This window comes from Dermochelys coriacea, chromosome 2 (assembly GCF_009764565.3).
Source record: "Dermochelys coriacea isolate rDerCor1 chromosome 2, rDerCor1.pri.v4, whole genome shotgun sequence".
NCBI lineage: Eukaryota > Metazoa > Chordata > Testudines > Dermochelyidae > Dermochelys > Dermochelys coriacea.
Genome location: NC_050069.1, coordinates 188,429,036 through 188,452,903, shown reverse-complemented (window position 1 = coordinate 188,452,903; position 23,868 = coordinate 188,429,036). Strand labels below are relative to the sequence as shown.

Genomic DNA, 23,868 nt, shown 5'->3' with positions numbered 1-23,868 from the left:
AATTCCTTGACATCACCAGGACCTCCAGTTCTCCCTGTTTGTTTCCAAGGCTTTGTGCATTTGTATATAAGCACTTGAGATAACCTGTTGATCGCCCCTCATTCCCAGTATGAGGCAGGAGCCCTCCCCTCACAGACATTCCTGCCTGTGCTTCCTCCCGGTATCCCGCTTTCCCACTTACCTCAGGGCTTTGGTCTCCTTCCCCCGGTGAACCTAGTTTAAAGCCCTCCTCACTAGGTTAGCCAGCCTGCTGGCAAAGATGTTCTTCCCTCTCTTCGTAAGATGGAGCCCGTCTCTGCCCAGCACTCCTCCTTCATGGAACACCATCCCATGGTCAAAGAATCCAAAGCCTTCTCTCCGACACCACCTGCGTAGCCATTCGTTGACCTCCACGATTCGACGGTCCCTACCCAGGCCTTTTCCTTCCACGGGGAGGATGGACGAGAACACCACTTGCGCCTCCAACTCCTTTATCCTTCTTCCCAGAGCCACGTAGTCCGCAGTGATCCGCTCAAGGTCATTCTTGGCAGTATCATTGGTGCCCACGTGGAGAAGCAGGAAGGGGTAGCGATCCGAGGGCTTGATGAGTCTCGGCAGTCTCTCCGTCACATCACGAATCTTAGCCCCTGGCAAGCAGCAGACTTCTCGGTTTTCCCGGTCAGGGCGGCAGATAGATGACTCAGTCCCCCGGAGGAGAGAGTCCCCGACCACCACCACCCGCCTTCTCCTCTTGGGAGTGGTGGTCGTGGAACCCCCAACCTCAGGACATCGCATCTCATGCCTCCCAACCAGCGGAGTCTCCTTCCGCTTTCTCTCCCCAGATGTATCATCTGGTCCACTCTCCGCATTGGTACCTGTGGAGAGAACATGAAAGCGGTTAGTTACCTGTGTCTGTGTTACTGGAACCGGACATTCCGCTTACCTCTTCTGGAGGTCACATGTTGCCAAGCTTCTTCACTGGCCTCTTGGCTCCTCTGTGCAACCTGCTCTACATCTTTAGAGCTTTGTGCCCCTAGAAGGCTATCCTGAGTTTGGTCCAGAAAATCCTCAGTCTCTCGTATACAACGCAGGGTCGTTACCTGTTGCTCCAGACCTTCAATCTTCTCTTCCAATATGGAGACCAGCTTGCACTTTGTACAGACAAAGTCGCTTCTGTCCTGTGGAAGAAAGACAAACATGGCACATCCAGTGCAGGTCACAACAGCTGAATCCCCCCCTTCCATATCACCTACCTACTACGGAGCTTTCTCAGAGACGTTGGCAAGATGTAAGCCTCACTGGGCTCACTCCAGGCGAACTCCCAGGCAAACTCCTGCTGTGAGCTGCTCTGCTGTCCCCGCTGCTCCGCTGGTTCACTGCCGCTCAGCTGGTTCGCGAGGCTCTGGCTATTTTTAAACAGCCAGGCTTCCCTGACGCAAACACACAGACACCCTAATGCCCGCCCCCTGCAGGCTAGCAGCCAATCAGACACTCACTCAGGCTCCCTCCCAGCAAACACACGCTCGGATACTTCCTCAGCAAGCAAACACACACACTCGGATACTTACCAGTCCCAGGCAAACTCCTGCTGTGAGCTGCTCTGCTGTCCCCGCTGCTCCGCTGGTTCGCTGCCGCTCAGCTGGTTCGCGAGGCTCTGGCTATTTTTAAACAGCCAGGCTTCCCTGACGCAAACACACAGACACCCTAATGCCCTGCCCCCTTCAACATAATTGAAGTAGTGAGGATATTAAAGGGGTACTGTCAAGTTAAAACCCAATACATTTTAAAAAATAGCCTTATTTGTGCCAATAATACCTGAGATTATTAAAACTGAAAGCACTTAAACGTCTATTTTTTTTTCAACTTTTATGCTGTTTCTTTCCTTTTTTAAAAAACCTTCATTGTACCAGACCTAGTCAGTTGCAGTTTGTAGTCAGATTGTCTGGTTGAGGTACTCGGACAATGCTCTTTAACTGAAGTTTTCAGAACCACTAAAGAATGTTTCACTGAAATAAAGGCTGATTAGGAGTGTTCTGTTCTGCATATTTGTAAATAATTAGTTAATAGGAAAAGTGCCAGTAGATGACGTTCAAGAATATGTAGCATAGTTCCTAAATAAGTAACTTTTGCAACAAAATCACATTAAATATATTTCTATACATTCTTTATAAAAAAAAAAAACTCATTTTCGGTCTAAAACTTGACAGAATCCTTTTATGAGACGGAAGGCAATTTCAGATGGAGACTTCCTTTTATAGGCCCTAAGCTAGCAAAGGACTTAAAATACTTTAAGCATCTGAGTAGTCCCATTGCAGTTAACAGGACTACTTATGATTAAAGTTAAGTGCGTGTTTAACTGTAGGCTGATTCAGGGTCATAGGGGTTGATCCTGCAGCTCTTAATTTGCATGAGGTTACTTGTGTGAAGGAGGATTCCAGGATCAGGCCCAGGCACTCATTTCTTTTTCAAAACTTGGCATTTAAAGGTAGAGAGAAGGGGAGATTTTCGAAACAAGTTCCTAAAAGGGTGGAAGTACATAATGAATGCCTTAAGTCCAGTTGTTTTTAGGAAGACTAATGTGTCTACAAGCGATTATTAGCAATATATGGAAAAGGAATAAAAATACACTAATACCTATTTAAAACAAGGTGCTGATGCACATTTGTATTATCTTTTCTAAGATGGTATAAATATTTGAAAGGCAGTTTTGTAAAAGGAAGAGTTGTCAATATTAATTTTTGCTTATTGCTGTTAAAAGTATTACAGTTTGACTCAAATATCCTAGCCTGCCTACAGTTAGGTAGAAGCCAGATTAATGATTAAAAAATGTGAAATCTCTTCATTTCTGTACTGCATGGTTGTATATTTTGTGACAAGCAACCTCAGTCAATAACAGCCTAGAAAAATCATACAGATTCCACAAAAATAGGGTTTGATACCAGAACCCTTGCTGAACTAATGTATCTGCTTCCATTATAGGCCATTCTTTCGAACAGTTGCTCACTCATTAAACCATCCTTGCTCAGTTATGTTTTATTCTTTGGTTCTAATGCAAGGTATAATTAATGTGTTATGTATCACAAATAAGAAATTATTGATATACCATCTTAGGCATTGTTAAGATGTGTGTTGGAGTGGGTATTTTTTTTTTGTTTGGTGGGTTTTTACTATAAAACCCATTAATAGTAACCAAGTAAAATAACATTACTAATATAGAGTCTTTGACTCAGTCTCTCCATCAAAGCCAGGTAATTTTGTCCTTCCTCCTCTAATGTCTAAGGATTTTAACTCATGATGGAGAACTCAAGAAAGCTTGCTGTTTAGAGAGCCATTCATTGCTCAAGCACAGAATAGGGGGTGGAGAAGAAGCTCCAGAACATCACTTTTGAAGAGGGATGAAGGTAGAAATACCTTGCTTGCCCTCCTCTCTATCCAAAAAATTTTTTGCTTGTGGAAGTGCATAATAGATGACAAAATGGTCAATTTTGTGGGTTATCACAGGAAAAAATGTCATATAGACACTTGCCTGTGGGTCAGTCAGGGTTATGTCCTCTGAACAGTAGAGACCCCCAGATAATCGAAACATGAGATGTCAGCCCCCTTTACACGGACTGGTTCTGGCAGACTATCCCTGTTTGATTTTGACTCCAGCAGATATAACTAGGCTGCCTGAGGTAGGCTTTCAGCCATTAACTTCCCCTTTCTGGCCCTGTTTCCTATCAGCAGAATTAGTCTGCTATAGGTTCAGCAGCAACAGAGAAGGTAAAGCCCCTTGGAGGGGACCTTTCTCTCTCCGTGTCAGAGCTGCCATCTTCTGTTGTCCAGGAGAATAAGCCATGCTGAGTTATAGGAAGTACCTGAAACATCCATTCTGCTTTGCCATGTGCCACTTGATGACACAGACGATGTTTTTTGCCAGGCTGCGTAGCTTCAAGCATTTCTCCTCCCCTGTGGGGTATGTTGTTGATGATGATGTACTAATAATGGATGTCGAGCCCTTGGACTCCATATTTCATATAAAAATAGCACCATCGAAGAAATGATGCCTTCGCAGGGGTCTTGCATTACTGGTCATCCTCCCTTCCTTCCTTCCTTCCTTCCTATCCCCTGTAAAGCAGCCATGACTTTTATTTCACTGCAGTGATAAAAGAAATATTTAATGCTTTAAACACCTGACCACACCAAAGAGATCAGCTAGTTCCTCCCAATTACAGTTTACTTTCCCATCCCTGTTTCCAGCCAATCCCTGCTAAAGAAGGCAAAGGTGAATGTGGCTTCAGACCCTAAAGAGGGCAAGTGTCCTTTTGCGGAAGAATAGTGAGGGAGGTGATCCCACGCTCTAATCAAAGACAAGGGATTAGATCCTTTCCTCAGCACAAGCCCACATACGAAATGCTGGACAGAATGGCTCACTCCAGCTTTTAAAAAACACAAACCTAGTCTCTAAGTTCTCCTAGATGTCTTGTGGCCATCCAAGACTTTGATTCACTTCTCCAATTCCTCCACCTATTTCAGGGGAACTATAGATCTGATGAGAGAAATATTCTGCAGTGCAGAGATGTACAATGCATTCCACTCAGTGCAGCCTCTCACAAGATCAATCAACATGCTTGGCATAATGGAGAACAAAAGTCTGGACCCAGTTTTATATGTTAATGCATTTCTGTTAATTTCAGTAATTTTTTTTTCACTTCTTCCACTAACCAAATTTGTCTACCAGTGCTCTGCGGGTGAGGCAGGCCTAGGCTCTGCTACAGCCCCTTTGTGCCTCTCTGGTGGCACAGAGGGGCTGTAAAACCAGATTAAATGGCCAGTTGAGTATTATCCTAGCACTAGGAGCATGGCTGTGCTGTATCTGTGCTATATCTAGCTGGTAGAATGTCTCCTTAAGGCTTTAGATATCCTGGTTGAACCTGAAACAGGCCTGAGCTGCTCTAAACTGCACTGATTGGTATAAAATCACTTTTGTCCCTCAAGAGACTTTCTTGTCTTTTTTTTTTTTTAAACAAATTGTGTTTTGCTTAATTTCTGTTTTCATCCTACTGTGAATTTTAGTTGCTAATTATTGTCTTTTAAAAAAGGATTATTAATAAAAGTACAGACATGGTCAGGGGCTCTAGCAGGTGTCCCTGTAATGAAATAAGAACAGGAATACTTGTGGCACCTTTCGAAAGCTTATTCTCTAAGGTGCCACAAGTACTCTTGTTCTTTTTGCGGATACAGACTAACATGGCTGCTACTCTGAAACCTGTAAAGAAATGTATATAAAACAGACTGAGGCAGGATTCTGAAGATACCCTGCCATCCATCAGCATTGCAGATGTTTGTTGTGGAATATGCAGGGGAGAGCAGAGCATTATCCTCTTCTTAAATGCAGTTGGCTGTTGCATCTTGATAATTTGATGATTTTTGCAGAAAAGTATTATTTTAAATGTAACAGGCCACACCCTCAACTAGTATAAATCTACATAGTCCCCTTGAGTTCCACACCAATTTACGCCAGCTCAGGATCTGACCCATGTTTCTGTAGGATGGTTTGCTTAGGAATAAGCATTCTTTTGTTTGCATTTCCTGAACTTTGGGTAGTACTGATCATTCACAATGATGGGTTCTTACTCTCTTCATATTGTGTTCAAAGGATGGAAAATACTACGGCAATCTGATAGACTTCTTTGTTGACTGATGGAGGATGAAGCTGGTCCACGTTCTCCTAGTGGTATTTTGGAGGGTTAAATCTATGGCTTTAAATATTGATTTCTCTTTAATCATTTTGATGTATCCCTTACTACTGGGATCAGTGACGCTGTACTTTTAGTAGCCTTTTCCTATCTCACAGACTCATTAATTACAAGTTTTGCTTTTGCTAATGCAGCTGTATCTTCAATGTGCCCATTTGAAATCTAAGGGGAAGCACAATTGGTGTCTTCTTCAGTGACCACTGCAATCAATAGGGGAGGGAAATACGATTACTTTTCTGTAGCCATGTGCATAATTGGGCTGGGTTCACAATCTAAAACCTTTCATTGTTCTGTTTTTATTCGTCATCTAGCAAGAACTCTTTTATCTCAACTTTCTGTCCTTCGATGTTTTCACCAAATAACTTTTTTCATGTCCATTATTTGAGATCTTTCTCCAGCTTTTATTTTAATTTTCAACAATATGCAGAGAATCATGATTGCTAGGCTGTGCTCACTTATACAGTAGATAAATACATTGCTCTCACTAATCTCTAAAGCAACGGGATTCCTGAACCGTCATAATTATCATCTGTGGAGGTGAAGTAGAGCTGGTTGGCTTTTTTTTTTTTTAAAATACTGTACTAACAACCAAACTTCCTAACAGGATACCCCAGTGCGTTTAACCAAAAACATTAATTTCCATTAATACATGGCAATATTTCCTATTATTAAAAAGATGGAGAAGCTAGCTTCATATTGAATCACCTGTCATGTGCTTAGACACTTGTTTCTGTTTTCACCTTTCACTTTGCTCATGCTTTTTCTTGCACCTTATACCCTGTTGATATCCTACTTTCTTTAAGGACTGCCTGGCTGCACATGAGTATTTGAGCTGTAATACCTTTCAAATGAAAGAGGAAATACAGCCACAATCAGAATCTGCCTTGCTTGTTTCTGAGAATCTCTGGAAGTTCTGAATGGTGTGTGGTGTCTGTTCCAGGCAATCTGTCAATCAGTCACATACTGCAACAGTAAAATGTGGCCTAGTCAGGAAATGCCGCAGAGGACTGGGGTGGGGAAGGAAATCACACGCATGGTTTATTGTGCATGTTGTTTTGGCCACCACTAATTTTTAAAAGCTCAGATAGTAAATAAGAACCTATGCAATCATGATATCTTTTATTATAGTATTTAACTTCTTTGGTTGTTCCTCAAGCTTTTCAGATGCATGGCTCCTAAACTTTCTGATTAGTTTGCAATAGAATATATTCCACAGCTGCATTGTATAGCAAATAAAAAAAAAAAAGAAAAAACCCACAAACACACTACTCTGCTAAGAACTTAAATACATCAGCTTAACTACTTAATGTTTCTTTTCCCTACAAACCAGATCACCCCCTTTCCCAGATTATCTATACTGTGATCAGAATGTAAGAGGTGACATTTTTAAAATTAAGTAACCATTGATGGTACCAAAATGTTTTTTCTATACTTGTCACAGCATATACTTATTAATAATCAAAAATTGCTATCTATTGCAGCTGAGGATATTCTGTCTTAAAAAAACAAGGAAATGTCACAGATGTACAGTACTGGATCCAAAAATGTAAAAGTATTCTCTGTATGGTTGTGAAAGCTGGATAGAGACGAGTCACTATATGTTCTTAAACTTGCTAGTAATGGTTTCTGTAGCTTTAGTCTACATAGCATAGCTGGATCCATTACTGAAATGAAAGGTAATGGGGATGCCTTTGCCTGGATCAATCCAGAAGCTGAATTGCATGAGTGTTCAGTATGTTGTAGATGTCTGAAAACTTGTCTGCACTGGGAATGTTTTCCTATAATTTCCCACTGTTGCTGCCACTGTCAAGGGTGTTGGTGGTGGCAGTAGCTGTCATTTTAAGTACTGTATCATCTGAACCTGTTTGGAGCAAGATTTGACAGCAGCAGTGAAACTAGACTGGTGAAAGTAATGGTGGGAAAATTTAGCAACTATTTTTATATTGTCATAATAAACTTAGACTTGTGGAGACTGGTTTGCAGAATGGGTGCCAATTCCAATAACCCAGTAAGCTTGTATATTTCACCTTCCCTGCATCGATCCAGTCCAAGGTGTCACATCACTTTTTGCATCTGTTTGTGAGCGCACCGAACTTTTTATTTTCTTTTTATATATAAATGCAAAGAATTTGCCTTTTTTTTTTTTTTAATTTAGTACATCATCCTGGGAAGTGCATGTCACAAACCAACTCCACCTTCACCTTCACCACCTGCCGCATTCTGCACCCTTCTGATGAGCTCACACGAGTCACTCCAAGGTAAGGGTTTTCAATGACACACACACACAGTTCAGGGATGCCACAGTCCCGTGGGGAGGAAAAGCAAAGGAATGGCATAAGCAAGGGAATAGTAATGGTATGCATGGGTGTGGCAGAGAGAGGGAATAACAAACCTGAAATGTGTTCTCTCCTGCCTCCAGCTCCCTGCCAAATCTCTCAACCGCCTCCCATTCTGAAAGGAGGTGTAATGCCTGGCTTTAACAAGCCAGTTGAGATATTGCAGAATCTACCTTCTGCCATTCAAATCTGACATGGGTCAGAAGCTGCAAGTCTCTTAGCCAGTGGTATGCTACCAGTGTTTGAACAAAGGGGTTCCATAAAAGTGTTCCCACTGCCTCCCCCCCACAACTGGTTATAAATCCTAAGTACCAAATGTGTGAATGGTCTGAGGGTAAAACTCACCCCAGCGCAGAGCACCAACACAAGGAGCCCTATGTCCACTTAAACCCTCAAAATATGCTTTAAATAAGACTTAAGTGGCACACAGGCTTTGTGCTGCCTCTCTGCACAGGGGTACATTTCACCTGTAGAGAAGTGAGTGACTAATGAGTCTATTAATTTGTTATCCCATTTAAACAACCATTGGAGAGACTAAGAATGTATTATATGTTCCTCAGGAAAATATTTGAAAATATCTGGCCCTTGGTACAAGGGGAGCAAATAAATAATAAAGCAAAGAGGTAATTTTAGAAGCTCCAGAGATAACTTTCCTCTCCTGAAGAGAGGATTCTGTGCTGGCTAGATGTGGGGAGGGAAAGGTCTCAACAAGAAGCTAAGAAAGTGTTCAAACTCTTCAATTTGATGGTGGAATTTTAAGCTGCTGAAGGCCCCCTGCCACACATCAGCGTGACTGTTTGAAAATGAATTGATGGTTTCAATCTAGTCCCTAGTGAACAGGTCATCTCATAATAATTGGCACTAATAGGCACAGTGTTAGGATTTGATGACTAAAGATAGTAACATTCACACCTAAAGATGGACCCACCATAACTAGTTGGAGGCTGGTGTGTAAAGTATTTTTTCCATTTAGAAAGACTACACCCAGTTTTCTCCCCCTTCCACAATCTTCAGCCTCCTCAAGGGAGACTACCACTGTTTTCTTCATTCATGAGCCAATTCAGAGATCTAGATTCATGAAGGGCAGTGCTTAGAAATCAGATTGGCTCTGAGTACTGGTGGCCAAAGCAGAACTTTTGAGAACTCGGGGAATGTGAACACCTGCTGGATTGTGGGTATTTGGAAAGGAAGTACAAATTCATTATGGGAAATGGAACTGTTTACACTTACATTTCTGTGTGGTAGAAATTAAGAACCGTGCTTTGAGTGGCTTTTCCCTTTCAGTATCACCATTTAAATAAGTTACTTTTATTTTGCTTCAATACCTCTCCTAAAATGTAGACATTGTTGAAGCGCTGTTAATAATGGCCATAACAATCTTCTTGAGATTCATTGGTTACTAAACTTAACAAGCTTCCTACAACCAGTAACTAAACTCAGCTTCGTTTTAGCAAATTCTCAGGGACTTAGTTGCCCTGGCACCATTCATTCAGAAATATGTGATGCTGTCAACAGAACTGATGGTGAGGAGGAGCTTAAACTATAAATGATTCTTCACAGGTCATGTGAGGAGGAGGATGAAACTGCATTATGTCACGTTATGCTGAGAGGAGATATAGGGCAGACACTATGACCCAACGTGGCAGGGGGTGAGCAACACTTACAACAGTGTCTGTGCTGGCAGGGTCATGTAGAAGAAATTCTAGTGTGTGTGGCACCAGCTAACTCAAAAAGTGTAGATATTTACCCACTCGGTTACATTCTAACCTAACATTCTAACCCAGGTTACATTCTAATCGGACTAAATTTCATGTAGCAAAGCAAGGTGTTGATTTTCCTTGACCTTACCCTGAAGCAGTCTCTAGTTTGAAGCATTTAGGCCCCTTTGGGTTTTTATTTGTTTTTGTTTTTGTGATTGTATTTGGGCTACTCTGCAGTGGTTTTGTTGGGTGGGCACAGTATTCCCAATTAAGGCAATATTAAGAAAGTGATGCCAGTATAAAAGCTGTTTACATGCAGCACTGGCTCTCTGTTGCATTTTAATGTGTATCTGCAATGACAGTGCAGCAGAAATGTAAGCCTGAGTTTCTAGAAATAAAATCAAATTGGAGTTGGAAGGACTGTGGCGAGAGGGCATACTTGACAATAAGATAGTCACTAAGGAGACCAAAAGCAATTTAGTCTATAATTTGAAACGAAACAGAATACCTATGACAGTGGTGGTGTGTGTGTGTTTGTTTTTTTAAATAGGATGTCTTTAAAAATTGACCATTATCTGTAATGTCCCAAGTTTAGTTTCCAACATTTCTTTGGTCTCACACTAAAAATCAGTTCATAGAGTAAACTTTCTCCTGTTTTCTCTATTCCCATCCCCCACGCTTTTGTACCCCTACTCTAAGCCAATTGAGGAGATGTACTATAGTGTTTGTCATGTTGTCCATTGCTCTTAATGTTGCCAAACTAATCAGAGGTATGACGTTTCAGCTTTAATCTATTGCCATAGGAAAAGTTCCTCACTAGCCTCCCTCCCTTTCACAGTCTTGCAGTGTGTGTGTGTGTGTGTGTGTGTGTGTGTGTGTGTGCGTGTGCGTGTGTACACACTGGTGACATGTGTTATCTTCCCAGCTACAATGAGAGGTCCTCCCTCAACTTTGCTCACTGCCCAGACAAGCAGTGAGGAAGTGTAATAAGTAAAGACTAACCACAGTACATCTGCATGTCAAGCTATTTGGCACTGGAGACAAGTGCTGCACTTACAGGTAAAAGCCACAAGGTGGTGCAAGGAAATACATTCCATAGTAGCTGAGAGAGGATTCTTTTCAAATTATGATGGATAAATTGCTTTAGCTATTCAAACACTGTGCTTTACTGCACTTCATATCTGGCCTTATTTGGATTTCCCTTTGACAAACTACAGCTGCAGAGTAAAATGCAGTAATCTCTGGGGACTGAGATGTTCTCTTTCTAGAATAGTCAACAGATCTGTGTTATGGGTCCACTGCTGAAGTGCAGGGAATCCCAGCAGAGCATAGAGTACAGGGCATGGGCTGCTACCTGATCTTCCACAGCAGAACTGTGCTGGTCCTGCTTGCGGAGGCCTTACTTGGCCACAGAAAAGGGACAGGACTTGGACTTCCTTAAATGGTGCTTATAAGCTTGAAAACAGTGCTTTTAATGATGTGTGCTTTACAACTGTCTAAAATAAATAAATAAAAAGCCACCATATTACACCCTTTCAGGGTATGTCTAGTCTAGAGTTTGTGGTCCTGTCTTCATTCAGGTTAATTCATTTCCAAATGCCAATTAGGCTGAGTTGAAGTATTTGTGGAGTGTGTTGACTTGCATTTGAAGTAGTGTAAATTAACTTGAGTTAATTGGCAATCCATTACCTGGTCTATCTGGTCTATCCTGCAGATTTACATTGGTATAACTACGTCACTCGGGTGTGAAAAATCCACACCCTTGTGCAACATAGTTACATCGACCTACCCCCCCATGGTAGACAGCGCTATGATGGCGAGGGAGCTTCTCCCATTGACATAGCTATCACGTCTCAGGGAGGTGGATTAACTACACTGACTAGAGCTCTCTCCCATTGGTGTAGAGCATCTTCATTAAACCGCCATAGCGACACAGCTGCGCCAATGCACTGTTTGAAGTGTAGACCTGCCCCTAGAGTTAAAACAGGACCAGTCTCAGCAAACCCTATGATATTGTCTGCATGGGAGAAAAGGTGTGTGTTTGATTTAGGGCTTGTCTGCAGTTGGATATGTACCAAAATAATTATTCCAGAATAGCTATTTTGGTACGTTTACAAGAGTAGACAAGCCTTTAGCTTAACTCAATTGAACCTCCCCCTTAGTGTCCGTGTAGACACAGCTTAACCCTTTCAAACATTCTTAAAGGTGCTAAACTCTGTCTATGCAGCCATTAAAGGGAGTTAAACTGGATTGCAAAAACATTTTTTTTCTCATTGAGACATGGCCAAAGAGGCTGCATTTCAGTAAAGGGTGAGGAGATCCCTATAGCTGGAAATCACTCTCTAAAGTCTGTAAAGCATTTTGGAATTCACCTGTATGACAGGGTCAGACCAGATGGCTACATGAGTGTGATAGAAGGTAGATATATTAGCCCAGATTAAGCAGGTCCCTTTTCCCTGAGTAAGATAATGGGCTGTTCCAGAACAATCAGGAAGTTGCTGGAAGCAATTAGGGCAGGCTAATTAGGACACCTGGAGCCAATTAAGAAGCTACCAGGATCAGTTAGGACAGGCAGGCTAATCTGGGCACCTGGTTTTAAAAAGGACCTCACTTCAGATAGTGAGGCGTGTGTGTGGAATTGGGAGCAAAAGGCACTAGGAGCTGAGAGTGAGAAGGAATACTGCTGGAGGACTGCAAAGTACAAGCGTTACCAGACACCGTGGGAAGGTCCTGTGGTGAGGATAAAGAAGGTGTTGGGAGGAGGCCATGGGGAAGTAGCCCAGGGAGTTGTAGCTGTCACGCAGCTTTTACAAGAGACACTGTAGAGAGTTGCAATCTACAGGGCCCTGGGCTGGAACCCGGAGTAGAGGGCGGGCCCCGTTTCCCCCAATCCCCCTCAACTCCCTATTTGAGACAAGAGGAGGTGACCTGGACTGTGGGTCCCACAGAGAGCAAGGTCCCTGGCCTATCCCCCGACCCACTAGGTGGGTCAGCAGATACTGCGGGGATTGTTCTCCTCCCTTTCTCCATGCTGGTCAGTGATGAGGTTAGCTGAGTGAATGGCAGGTTTAAGCCACTAGCAAAAGTGGCCAAACTGAGGGCTGCCGTGAATCTCTGAAGCGACCCAATCCTCCAATAAGCGCAGGACCCATCAAGGCAGAGGAGGAACTTTGTCACACCTGCATGAAGATGTGTATTTGAAGTGTTACCTATATTTGTGGTAGGGAATGCCTAGAACACTGTGAATGGGGTATTACCCAGTCTCCACTGATAGTACGAGCTCTCCTTTTGACTTTAGTAGGTTTCAGTAGGCTCTTACAGAGGTAAAGTTATTTTGTTATGTAAGGTGTTCTCTAAGACAGCAAGTTTTTAAGGGTGACCACAATGTGCCTGCAGGGTGCTGAAGATGCGGGGCCTCAGAATTTGCATGTAGGCACACTGGATCCAGATTGTACCTCTTGTCACCACTGTACTTTTAATTCTTCACAAATGCAAGTTAAGTTGAATCCTCATTCATGTGAGAAGGACCAGCCACTGGGGAGAGGAAAACTCATCAAAATTAGTGCCACCGGTTATACATTTTTTTAGCCAATAGAATCAAAAATACTATTGGTCAGATACAAGAAATATGCCTGTATGTGTGTTTACAGTGTTTGTTGCCAGTGTTTTATATTTACCGTGCTGGTTGTTCCTGACCTGCACCTTCTGACCTGCTGTTGGAATTGCTTTGTTTCTTTAGATGGGAGAGGGTTGGGCAGTGGATGTTCAATGCTTTCCCTGGTTCAAGATTATGCAAATAAGCATGAAAGTTGTGGACACCAAACATAACAATAAAACTCACCCATTTAGTATTTGGTTTGCTACTGAGTTATTGATTACTCAACTAACAAACTATTGATAATCAGTGGCCTGCTTTTTTCAAAGGTGTGGAGTACCTAATGGGAGTCTTTCTGGTAGCGAGTGGTCAGCACCTCTGAAAATCAGGGCACAAGTCTTCCCCCCCCCCCGCCCTTTTTTTTTTTTTTTTTTTTTTGCTCAGTTTAATAAAAGGGCTGGTTTTAATCAGACAGATGGTAAAAATACCAACTCCCAGCTTCTCTATTACAACCACTTCTGCAGCCAATTGATCATAACAGTTTCTGCTACCCACTTGCTACTCTCATGGGACAGCAAGATACGACATTACTGGAACAATTAGCAGTTTGGTGGGCGGGGAGTTGCCGCTCTGAGCCATATACTGGTCTCATTGAAGTCCGTGGTCAAACTCCAATTTACTTAAACCTTGCCCTATTGAAGTCATTGGGAGTTAGGGCCAAGTACTGATCCCATTCTAGCCAAAGAGGAAATGCTCTAGCAGCTGAATTATTAAAGACCATTTATTTGTGATTAAGTCAAAGGATGTTTGATGCGGGGTGCTGGGAAATCATTAATCCAGCCATGCTGGACAAAAATGGTGTTTAAAGCTGAGCTCCGGATGTTCAAAGTGATGATCTTTAGAATTCAATGTCCTGTATCCAGCGTTCCCAAGAGTTGGCGAATCTTTTGCATCAGTTTTTCAGGCTCCCTTATAAATGGAATACTTGTTCTTGTTGCAAATCATTACCCGGGCTCATTAATTTACCTTTTCTTCCTTTGTTTTCAGCCTTAATGCAACACCTACTCCAGCTTGCAGCAGCCTTGGCAATTTGAAAGGCACCCCGGTCGCTACCCCATGCACCCCTCGGCGTCTAAGCTTGGCAGAATCCTTCACTAACCTTCGGGAATCCACAACTACGATGAGCACATCCTTGGGCCTGGTGTGGCTGCTTAAAGAACGAGGGATCTCAGCAGCAGTGTACAATCCACAAAGCTGGGACAGGGCCAGCAGGGGCACCATCCTGAACCCGTACTCTCCTAAAATGGCGATTATTCCTTCCACTCCTCCGAACTCACCTATGCAGACTCCCTCTTCTTCCCCACCAGCTTTTGAGTTCAAGTGCACCAGCCCTCCTTATGACAACTTCCTCGCTTCCAAACCTGCCAGTTCCATTTTGAAGGAGGTGAGAGAGAAAAAGAACATCAGGAACAGTGAGAGTCAGACCGATGTGTCTGTCTCCAACCTTAACCTTGTGGACAAAGTAAAGCGGTTCGGAATTGCCAAAGTAGTTAGCTCGGGGCAAACGCAAGCACCTCCCTTAACTGATGACGAGGGACCTCTTCTCTGTGGGGTTCAAGGACCAGTAAGGGCCTTTGTTCCCCAAGGCTTGGTCCCAGAAAGCCTTCAGTTGGGCTGCCCTTCTGCAACAAGTGCCATTGGCGGTATTCAGCTGAACACTGGCATTCGAAGGAATCGGAGCTTCCCAACCATGGTGGGTTCCAGCATGCAGATGAAGGGCCCTGCAACTCTCACTTCTGGCATTCTAATGGGAGCCAAGCTCCCTAAGCAAACTAGCTTACGATGAAGGACTTAATTTTTATGGCTAGTCTTTTAAAGAGATACCAAGAACCCGCCTGCAATTTTTTTTTCTTCCATTGCCTCCTGAGTTTGACAAATCAACTTTGTGCCTAATGGGAGAAGTGTGTAAAGTTTGTACAATTTGTAAATATGTACTAGATATATTGTAACTAATTTCTTTATTTTACTGTTCAGTTGAGTGCAAAATGTTCTGACACTGCAGTTGCTGTATTAGGGTTTAACTTGCTAACCTTCTGAAAGGTGGTGGGTTTTTTTTAAAGACGCACTGAAGGTGCGGGGGTGGGGAGGGGAGACCCAACAATCCATGAAGAAAGTGAATTCTGTAGCTAGCCTAACTTGACCTAGCATAGCAAGGTTATTGACCATGTTACCTGAGACATTGAAATATCAGCAGCAGGGAGCATTTGTGCTTTGGTAAGTGCTAAACAAAATAGTCAGCTTAGCATCTGTGTTAATTTCATTTTGCCATTGTGAATGAAGTGGGTTATCCGAGCGTGTGGCTGTTATGCTTGAATAGATGAGACATTTTTTTGTTTTTTGTTTTGTTTTTTTCCTGGTATGATAAACTTGAACTAGTACTATGTTTTGAGGTCAACGGGCCTGCTACGTGCCTGGAAAAATGACACATTTCCACTACTGCTGTTTCTTCTGGCACATCTGTATTCTGTGTGATTCACTTTATTATTTTCAATATTGCACTGGACTGTGGAAGGAAAAATGTTTTACCTTGTGTTCTCTTGCTGACACTGAAAATCACACCTTACAAACTATCCTTAAAGAGACTAGTTTTCACACTTCACAAGATAACATGGCAACTACTTCCTGGGAGCCAGAGTCACTGAATAGATTGGAAAACAGTCTTGTTTGAAAATATAGTTTAGCAAAAGCAGTCTTTGAAAAAGGTGTGTGCTTGAAATATCATGAAGGGAAGAACCACAGAAGTATTTAGTAACAGAATATGGTACAAGCAAGGGAAAGCAGCTTTTGATTTTATATTTGCCTTTTCACTACAGATTTTATATATATATATAAAGAAATCAATCCACTAAGTGGTTTTATAACAGGGTGAGAATATTTTCTACTTAGCTTTCATCATTTTTCATAGAAACCTGTTTCCATCCAGGTGTTGTAAACTTGCCAGAAGTAATAGCCATTTGAAAACATTTTTATTCCCCCTGCTATAATAAGCCCATATGCTTTCAATTAGGAAAGCCCAGTATTTGTTAGAATTTTCTTTCCTGTCCCTCCCAATTTTATGCTAGGTGCTTGCAAGAATATTTGTTAGCTCTTAAAATAGAAATGGACAAAAAAGATCTTATTTCTGTGGCCAAGGAAAGATTATTTTTGAGCTTTAATTTAAAAAATCAGGATCTGCTTTTTTCCTTGCAGTCTCTGTGAAGTTTAAAATCAAGCAGCCAGTTTATTTATTGCCACCACTACTGCACTACATGTAATTGCTGTGAATTGCCATTTGTACCAGACTGTTACTAAATCATTAGCACTGATAATTTCTTGTATAAATGGAACTGTCTTTTAGTCTTTGTGACAAGAGAAGGATGTATTAAAATGAAGTAGATATTACAATAGTGCAATGATATTTTGAGAGAAAACACATGAGCCAAATACTGCATGTGTTTGAAGACTTCTATTTATTCTGTGAACTTTAAAAAAAAGTTTTAGTAAAATGTCATCAGCTCTATTTGCTGTTGTATATGTGCACTTATTGCAAGTAACTTTAAAATTTTTTATTTGAATGTATCTTTAAAAATAGATAGAATAACAATTAGATCTGAAAAATCATTGACTTTTATGGGCCATTTTATGTACCCAGAGAGAGAGAGCAATACCATATGAGAATTAAAAATGTAAAAGCTAATCATGCAATTTGGAAAGTATATTATTATTTAGCCTTTAAGTAAACAATAGGAGCTGTCCAATCACCAGAAAGCGGGTGTAACACATCAGAAGGATAAAATTTAAATTTTCTTCACTAATGAATATCAATAAAATAAAATAAACGTGATATTGTTGTGTATTACTCAGTTTTATCCTTGGGTTTTTAAGATGATAAATACTTCCACCTCAAAATGCCATATTGCTTCTTGAGTGAACAAAAGAAATGTAAGCTATTATGGCTTTTAATATTTGTGGTGACTAAACTATGCTAAATATAAAACTGGTTTAAAAAGAACCAAAAAATGAAATGGGAATTATTTTTCCCAGTATTTTTCAACCAACTGTAGAGAACTGGATGAAGTTTTGGTTGTTGGGGGTTTTTTTTGTTTGTTTTTTTTTAATTTCAACATTTTGTCCAGTAAAGCCCAAGCCCCAGAAAGATAATACATTTGGACTTTATACAGTGTGTGTATATTCTGTTCAGAGTAGGTCATGAATTCTCCCTGATTATGGGCTATATAAAAATGGTAATGTTTAAACATCCAAGTATAGAGATGGTGTGTGAGGCCAGGGGAGTCCAGCAGGGACCTGGGTCAGGTCTAGTCATATTTAGTATCTTCATTATTGATTTGTAAGAGGAAATAAACACCACATTAATGAAATTTGCAAGTAATATTAAATTGAAAAATGGTACAAATACCAATGAGGGCAGAGTAATAAAACAAAAGGATCCATTAGATTAGGTTAGATTAGATTAGATTAGACAGAGAATCAGAGTGTGATTCAACTTGGACAAATGCAGTCTGAAATATCTGGAAAGAAACAATCTAAATGCCAGATATTCATTGGGGAGGAAGAAACCTGGAGAAAAGTAATGCCAAGAGACTTGGGAGGATTTGTATCGTACCAAATTACACATGAGTTTGCAATGTGATGTGGCAGCTGCAAAGAAAAGATGGGTGAAATTACAGGCTGCATACATAGAGACATGCTATCAATGAATAGAGGGTAATAGATTTCCTCTCTGCAGCTCCATTGCAACTCCACCAGAAATTGTGTTCCGTTCTAGGAATTTCATCATCAAAGATAGTGATTAACTGGAAGGAGTTCAGTGAAGAGTGTTCTGGATGGACCGACCTATGCGAACAGACTGTGTTAAGTACGTACAACTTCAGCTCAGAGATGACTGTTGAGGAGGGATAGAAGTGAGACATTTGAAGGGTGTACATGGGAATTATTTTTAGTATATGAGGGGAGTGCATAGCCAGGAGTATATTATACTATAGCCCCTATACTTTTTTGTTCCTCCCACCTGTTATGTTTTTGTCTTAAACTAGATTATAAACTCTCTTTGAGGCCGGGACTGCCTTTTGCTATAGGTCAAAACAGCACCTAGCACCATGGGGCTCCAACCTAGTTTAGGGCCTCTTGGCACAAGTACAATGCAAATTAGAATATGCTCTAAAATTCACTCCAAATCCTTCTGAAAGATAGCAAAGGTCCCCCTTGCAAACCTCAGTGTCAAAGGCACGCTCAGTATCCAGGGCTGCTACAGGATTCTCAGTCCAAGCAAGCTTCATGCTAAGCTACTAAGAAATCTTCTCACATCAGCCTGCATAGCTTTTAGGAATCTTAATGGGTCAGGATGAATGTATGGTCTAGACATTATTTTGACATTTCACAACAATCTTCCTTAGAGTGGTACAATTCTGATTTAGGAGGAATTCCTAGGGCTAAGCTTTCAAATTTCTGTTAAAATTTTCTCTACGTATAATCAGAGAGTTCAGTCTCCCAGAGAAAGCATTTCTCTTTGAATTCATTTTGTACAGTAACAAAAACATTGTCCAGAAACACCTGGCTGTAAAACCTGGACCAGAACTCTTCCCCTATGTCATGGAATTAATTGTTTCCTTTAACTCATGTAGAGAAACAAGGGCCTGGAACTCTTTTATCTTCACAGAAAACTTTGGGAATTTCAGTGCTCTTCCTTGTGGGATAACCCTCTTGTCCCTGGAAAGATTTTTAATTTTTTTTCTGCTGGACCCTGTTTCTTCTACAGCCTGTCCATGCCCACTTTCTCAGCACATGGAAGGTGAGAAGCTTTGTAAGGGCATCTGAAGAAGTGGGTTTTTTACCCACGAAAGCTTTTGCCCAAATAAATCTGTTAGTCTTTAAGGTGCCACCAGACTCCTCATTGTTTTTGAGGATACAGACTAACACAGTTACCCCTCTGATGCATTGTAAGGGCATATGATATATACATGGCAGACTTAAATGAAAAGCAGCTCCCTTAAGCAATGGGAGGAAAAGCATGACTTCCAGAGTGGTACTCGTGCATGGGTTTAGCAAGGTGTTAACAAGGCTGCAGAAGTTTCACAAGCTATAGCAGAAAATGGTGCAGAATGAGAAAATAACGTATTGTTATGGAGGGCGTTGATTGAAAATTTATTGAAGCTGGTGGGTGGAACAGCTGCCCTTCATTCAGAATAAATGTAAAAAGCAATTAAGCTCCTTAATAGAATAAATATCGGAAGCAATAGGCGCCTCTGCCCAAAATGCAGGCTACTTGCAAGGTCAGTCAGGAATCTGAGCTATGTAGGCAGAAGGGTTTCACTGGGAACTGATTGCAAATGCAAGAGGCTGCATATTGTTTGATGGGTGTGAGTGAGTGTGTGTGTGTGTGTGTGTGTGTGTGTGTGTGTGTGTGTGTGTGAGAGAGAGAAGGAAGCCCAGAGACAGCAAAAAAGCACTTTTAGCATGATCCTGAGAAAAAGCTGAAAGCTTTGGGTAAAGTGCTGGCTGGAAAGAGGCTTGGAACTATGAGCAATGAAACTGTCTCCAGTTGTTTGATTCTGCCTATGTTCAGGGAAACAGGACTTTGTGTACGCTTTTTGTAAATAAATAGGGTTGCACCAAAAAAATACCTGGCTCTCATCAATTTCTCCCCTTATTGGAAACTACCTGCAAGAATCCAAATATTGGCTAACCACTTGGGTCAAAAAGAAATAAAAATATTCAATTTGCAAGCATTGTATGTAAGTTTTTAGGGTGTAATTGGTGAAAATTGTTTTCTTTTTCAGGATTTTAATGTTGATGGTCTACATTTCAAGAGATTATCTAAAAATCCAAATGCCGAAACTGGCTTATTTTCCGGTCGGGATAAAAAAGTTGTATCAGATTTAATAATTTTATTAAGATGTTAAAATAAAAGAAATGGTACAGAGTTTAAGAGTAGAAGTTTCTGGTTATCAGGGAATAAGGTACAGATTATCCAGGAGTGCAAAGTTCGATTTAGGATCGGATGGCGTAAGGAATACATAATCTGCAATCTCCCTGATTGAGGGTAATAGGTTAACAGGTCAAAGTACAGACATTGAGATATGAGGGTATGTTGTTCATATAATGGGTATGTTCAGGTGTGGAGTATAATGAGTTGATATGATGATGAGGATGGATTTACCCTCATTTGATTATTAATGTTCAGTGAGTTTATGGTTCCAGTTCATTTTGTCCAATGTTCTCTCCTTAAAACACTAATTCATTGTGGCTTGTAAACCCTACTCTTTCTCTTTTACTAACTGTTTCATTAATACCTACTCCCACATCTCTCTCTTCAAATTTACAGTCTCTAAGCAAAGCAACCACATGATCTAATCATTGATAACCTTTCTTTTCCCTACCCTACAGTGTTTACTATCCTTCACCATGTTACACCTACGCCCCATCCTGCAATATGAGCAGAGATAGGTGTTTATGCAGAGCCCCATTTAAGTCCATGGGGCTTTGTGCAAACAGAGGGACCAGCCTGCATCCTTTTCCTTGTAGGGTCAAAGCATTAAGCTCTTTGGGAAGGGACATTTTATTTTACTTGTCTGTAAAATGTTTTTTGCATTTATACGTCCATCAAAATAAAGTATTAACTATGAGCAGTAAGACAGTATACCAGATAAGCTCTTCTTTCATTGCCTTGGGTGTTTTCTCCAGATATTGAAGTGGATGAAGTCTGGATCTTCTGGCATCCCATGATACCTTCTCCACTTGACCAGGTGGATTCCTGTGATTTTTTTGAGTTCTGTTAATAGCCTCTGTCTGTGATGGAGCAAAGAATGCTACTGCAGAGATCTAAGGAAAAAAAGCAAGGGATGATGCTTCAGTAATCTTCACAGGAAGCAGGACAGGTAAAGAAATGAACTTACTGTAGAAATTAAAGTAAAATTATTAAACTATAACACTCAAGGAAGGGATTTGTAAAATCAATAATATGTGCCACAGCACATGAGAGGAACATTAGCCTCATTGGGAATAGTGCAGTTCCCGCCTCAGTTCCAAACCAGTCAAACTGTGCTGTCATGTTGGATAACACTTTGAGAGATACTATCCGATGAAGTGAGCTGTAGCTCACGAAAGCTTATGCTCTAATAAATTTGTTAGTCTCTAAGGTGCCACAAGTACTCCTTTTCTTTTTGCGAATACAGACTAACACGGCTGCTACTCTGAAACCTAACTACCCATTGGGGCCCTAAAGGAGCCTGTTTTAAGAAAGACAAATCTCCTGCAGCATTCTCAGAGAAGATACCTATTTAAGGTACCAATCTTAAGACATGCACTTAAATAATCCCAAAGGTTTACAAAAAAGTTGGGTTCTCAGCACCCCTAACTTAGCTATCTAACACCACCTGGCTGGTTTTGGGTCAATAACATTAAAGTTTTAGAATTTGTCTCCAGTTTTACAAAATTTACACACAGTGGAATTTATTTTAGGCTCGAGATTCCCACCATCTTTTGAGCTCAAAACGAACAGGTGTAATAATTTATTTTTCGGACTCTGCCTCCTTGTTTGTTTCCATTCAAGACAGTTGTACCAGAGCAGCCAGAGTACTTTCCACTGCTTTCGTATTGCCACCAGAGGGCACTCTGAGACCTGTCCATGTCTCTGATCAAGAGCGCATTTGAAATGCTTCCACCAGGTCTGCTAAGGCAGTTCAGGTGCAGTGTAATGCTTGATTCTTCAGCCAGTCTGGTCATGCTGTTACAAATGGAGGTTTTGGGGTCAAGTGAATAGCAAAAAGTCACACATTTGATGGTCTGCATATGCTTCACTGGTCCTAATCTTGGGCTGTATTATGGCTTTTTGGCATTGTTCTGCTGGTGGTAAAGAGGTTCTAATACTGGTGCAGAAGGAGTGTCTGGTGGCATAGACAGTGTTGCAGCTAGCTCCTGCACCTCCACCTTCCTTGCGGAAGATGTAGTGAGCATGAATGAGAAAAAGGTGACGTGGCCAGGGTTTGCCTGCACTTTGGTGGTCCCCTGGTGGTTAGCCCCTCAGGGCCATGGCAGTATAATTCTGCTGCTGCTTTCACTTATGCTTGGGGACTAACCCAGCACACAATCAGCCCCTCCTTAGTTGTTCACTCCTTGACTGCACCTGAGCAGCAGGGTGACTATGGTGATTGGTGGGTCGAAATATATGGAATAATAATTGCATGTATCTGTACTAGGACTATGCTATGGAAGCCAAGTAAGAAGGAAGAACAATGTGTAATATTTTATTAACATCCGAACTCTCCTTTGCATCTGCAATTGATCCCTGCTGTGGCTTTGAGTAGTGTCCCTGAGGGTGCTTCACTTGAGGATGTGCGCTCTTGATCAGAGATTTTCATCAGCAGTGTCTGTGGGTCTGCACCTGCGTCCAACACAGCCTCATGCTCCAGTGTGAGGATATGTTGGGGAGGATTGACCAGTCACCGCTCCAATTCCTTTTCAACCTCCTGCAGCTTGAGACAAAGCGTTGCTGTGTTTGCTATAGCTAGCCATGCAACTCACTGCTTTTTCTCTCATTGTTCTTATATTTCTTTGTTAGAAATTTCTTTTATATTTAAATCTTTTTGTTATTTAGCACTATTTAGTACTTGGGCGCTACCCCCGCCCTTTCCTTCTTTGTTTGCCCAGTCTGGGCCTTGGTGTTTTACAGGCCTCAATCTGCAGCTTCAATTAACAGTTTATGCACAAAACCCTTGGCTTTAAATCTTGCCAGACCTGCTGCGGGTCTTTTTCCTCCAACGACTGACATTCAAGCTGCCTCTGTTGTTCTGGAGATATCCACTTCCCCTCCAAGAGCAAGGTCTGTTTAAGTTTTAAAAGCAGATCTCGTAAACATAGAGAGGACAGGTTGAAACTGTTGTCCGTATTACCTCATAAAATCCATCTGTTTAGATCAGTAGTTCTCAACCTGCAGCCCACAAATTGCTTGTGGCCCAATTAGCACAGAGCTGCAACCCATGTGACATCCTCAGGGCCATACAGGTAGTATTGGATGTGGCCCACAATGGTAAAAAGGTTGAGAACCACTGGTTTAGATAGATATGTCCCTCCATCACTGTAGTATCTTAGTATCACAGAAACATTAACGAATTCATCTTCATAACACCCCTGTGAGCAGGGCAGAATTATTATCCATATCTTGGGACTGAGGAGCTGAGGCACAGAGAAATTAAGTCCCTGATGAAACTTGGCCAGGGTCACAGAGAATGTTGGTTGCGTAGCCAGGAATAGAACCAAAGTCTCCTGAGTGAGTCCCATTCTAATGCCTTCACTGCAATACCATCAGTTCTCTCTTCATTTCCATATCCCTCAGTCACTATCTGGCACCACAACATAACACTCTGATATTAATAGATTTTACAGAAGTCCCAAACTTCCTTTAAATACAAATCAGACTTGCTATGATAATGCACTGGGCCCAGCTCATACCTGCTGTAATTCTG

General features: G+C 41.5%; 1 protein-coding gene across 9 annotated transcripts in view; it reads left to right on the top strand.

The window, feature by feature from the left end:
- TRAK1 (trafficking kinesin protein 1) overlaps window positions 1-17,231 on the top strand; it is a 125,943-nt gene extending 108,712 nt beyond the window's left edge. For 7 of the 9 annotated variants that reach the window (XM_038391045.2, XM_038391044.2, XM_038391039.2 and 4 more), the window contains 2 exons: window positions 7,873-7,975; window positions 14,396-17,231. In XM_038391045.2, the coding sequence (XP_038246973.1) occupies window positions 7,873-7,975; window positions 14,396-15,194 (902 nt within the window). In that variant the 3' untranslated portion in view covers window positions 15,195-17,231. Of the gene's footprint in view, window positions 1-7,872; window positions 7,976-9,613; window positions 9,703-14,395 lie in introns of all 9 variants that reach the window. The other 2 variants (XM_038391046.2, XM_043508871.1) reach the window with 1 other exon arrangement.
- Window positions 17,232-23,868: the final 6,637 nt, after the last annotated feature.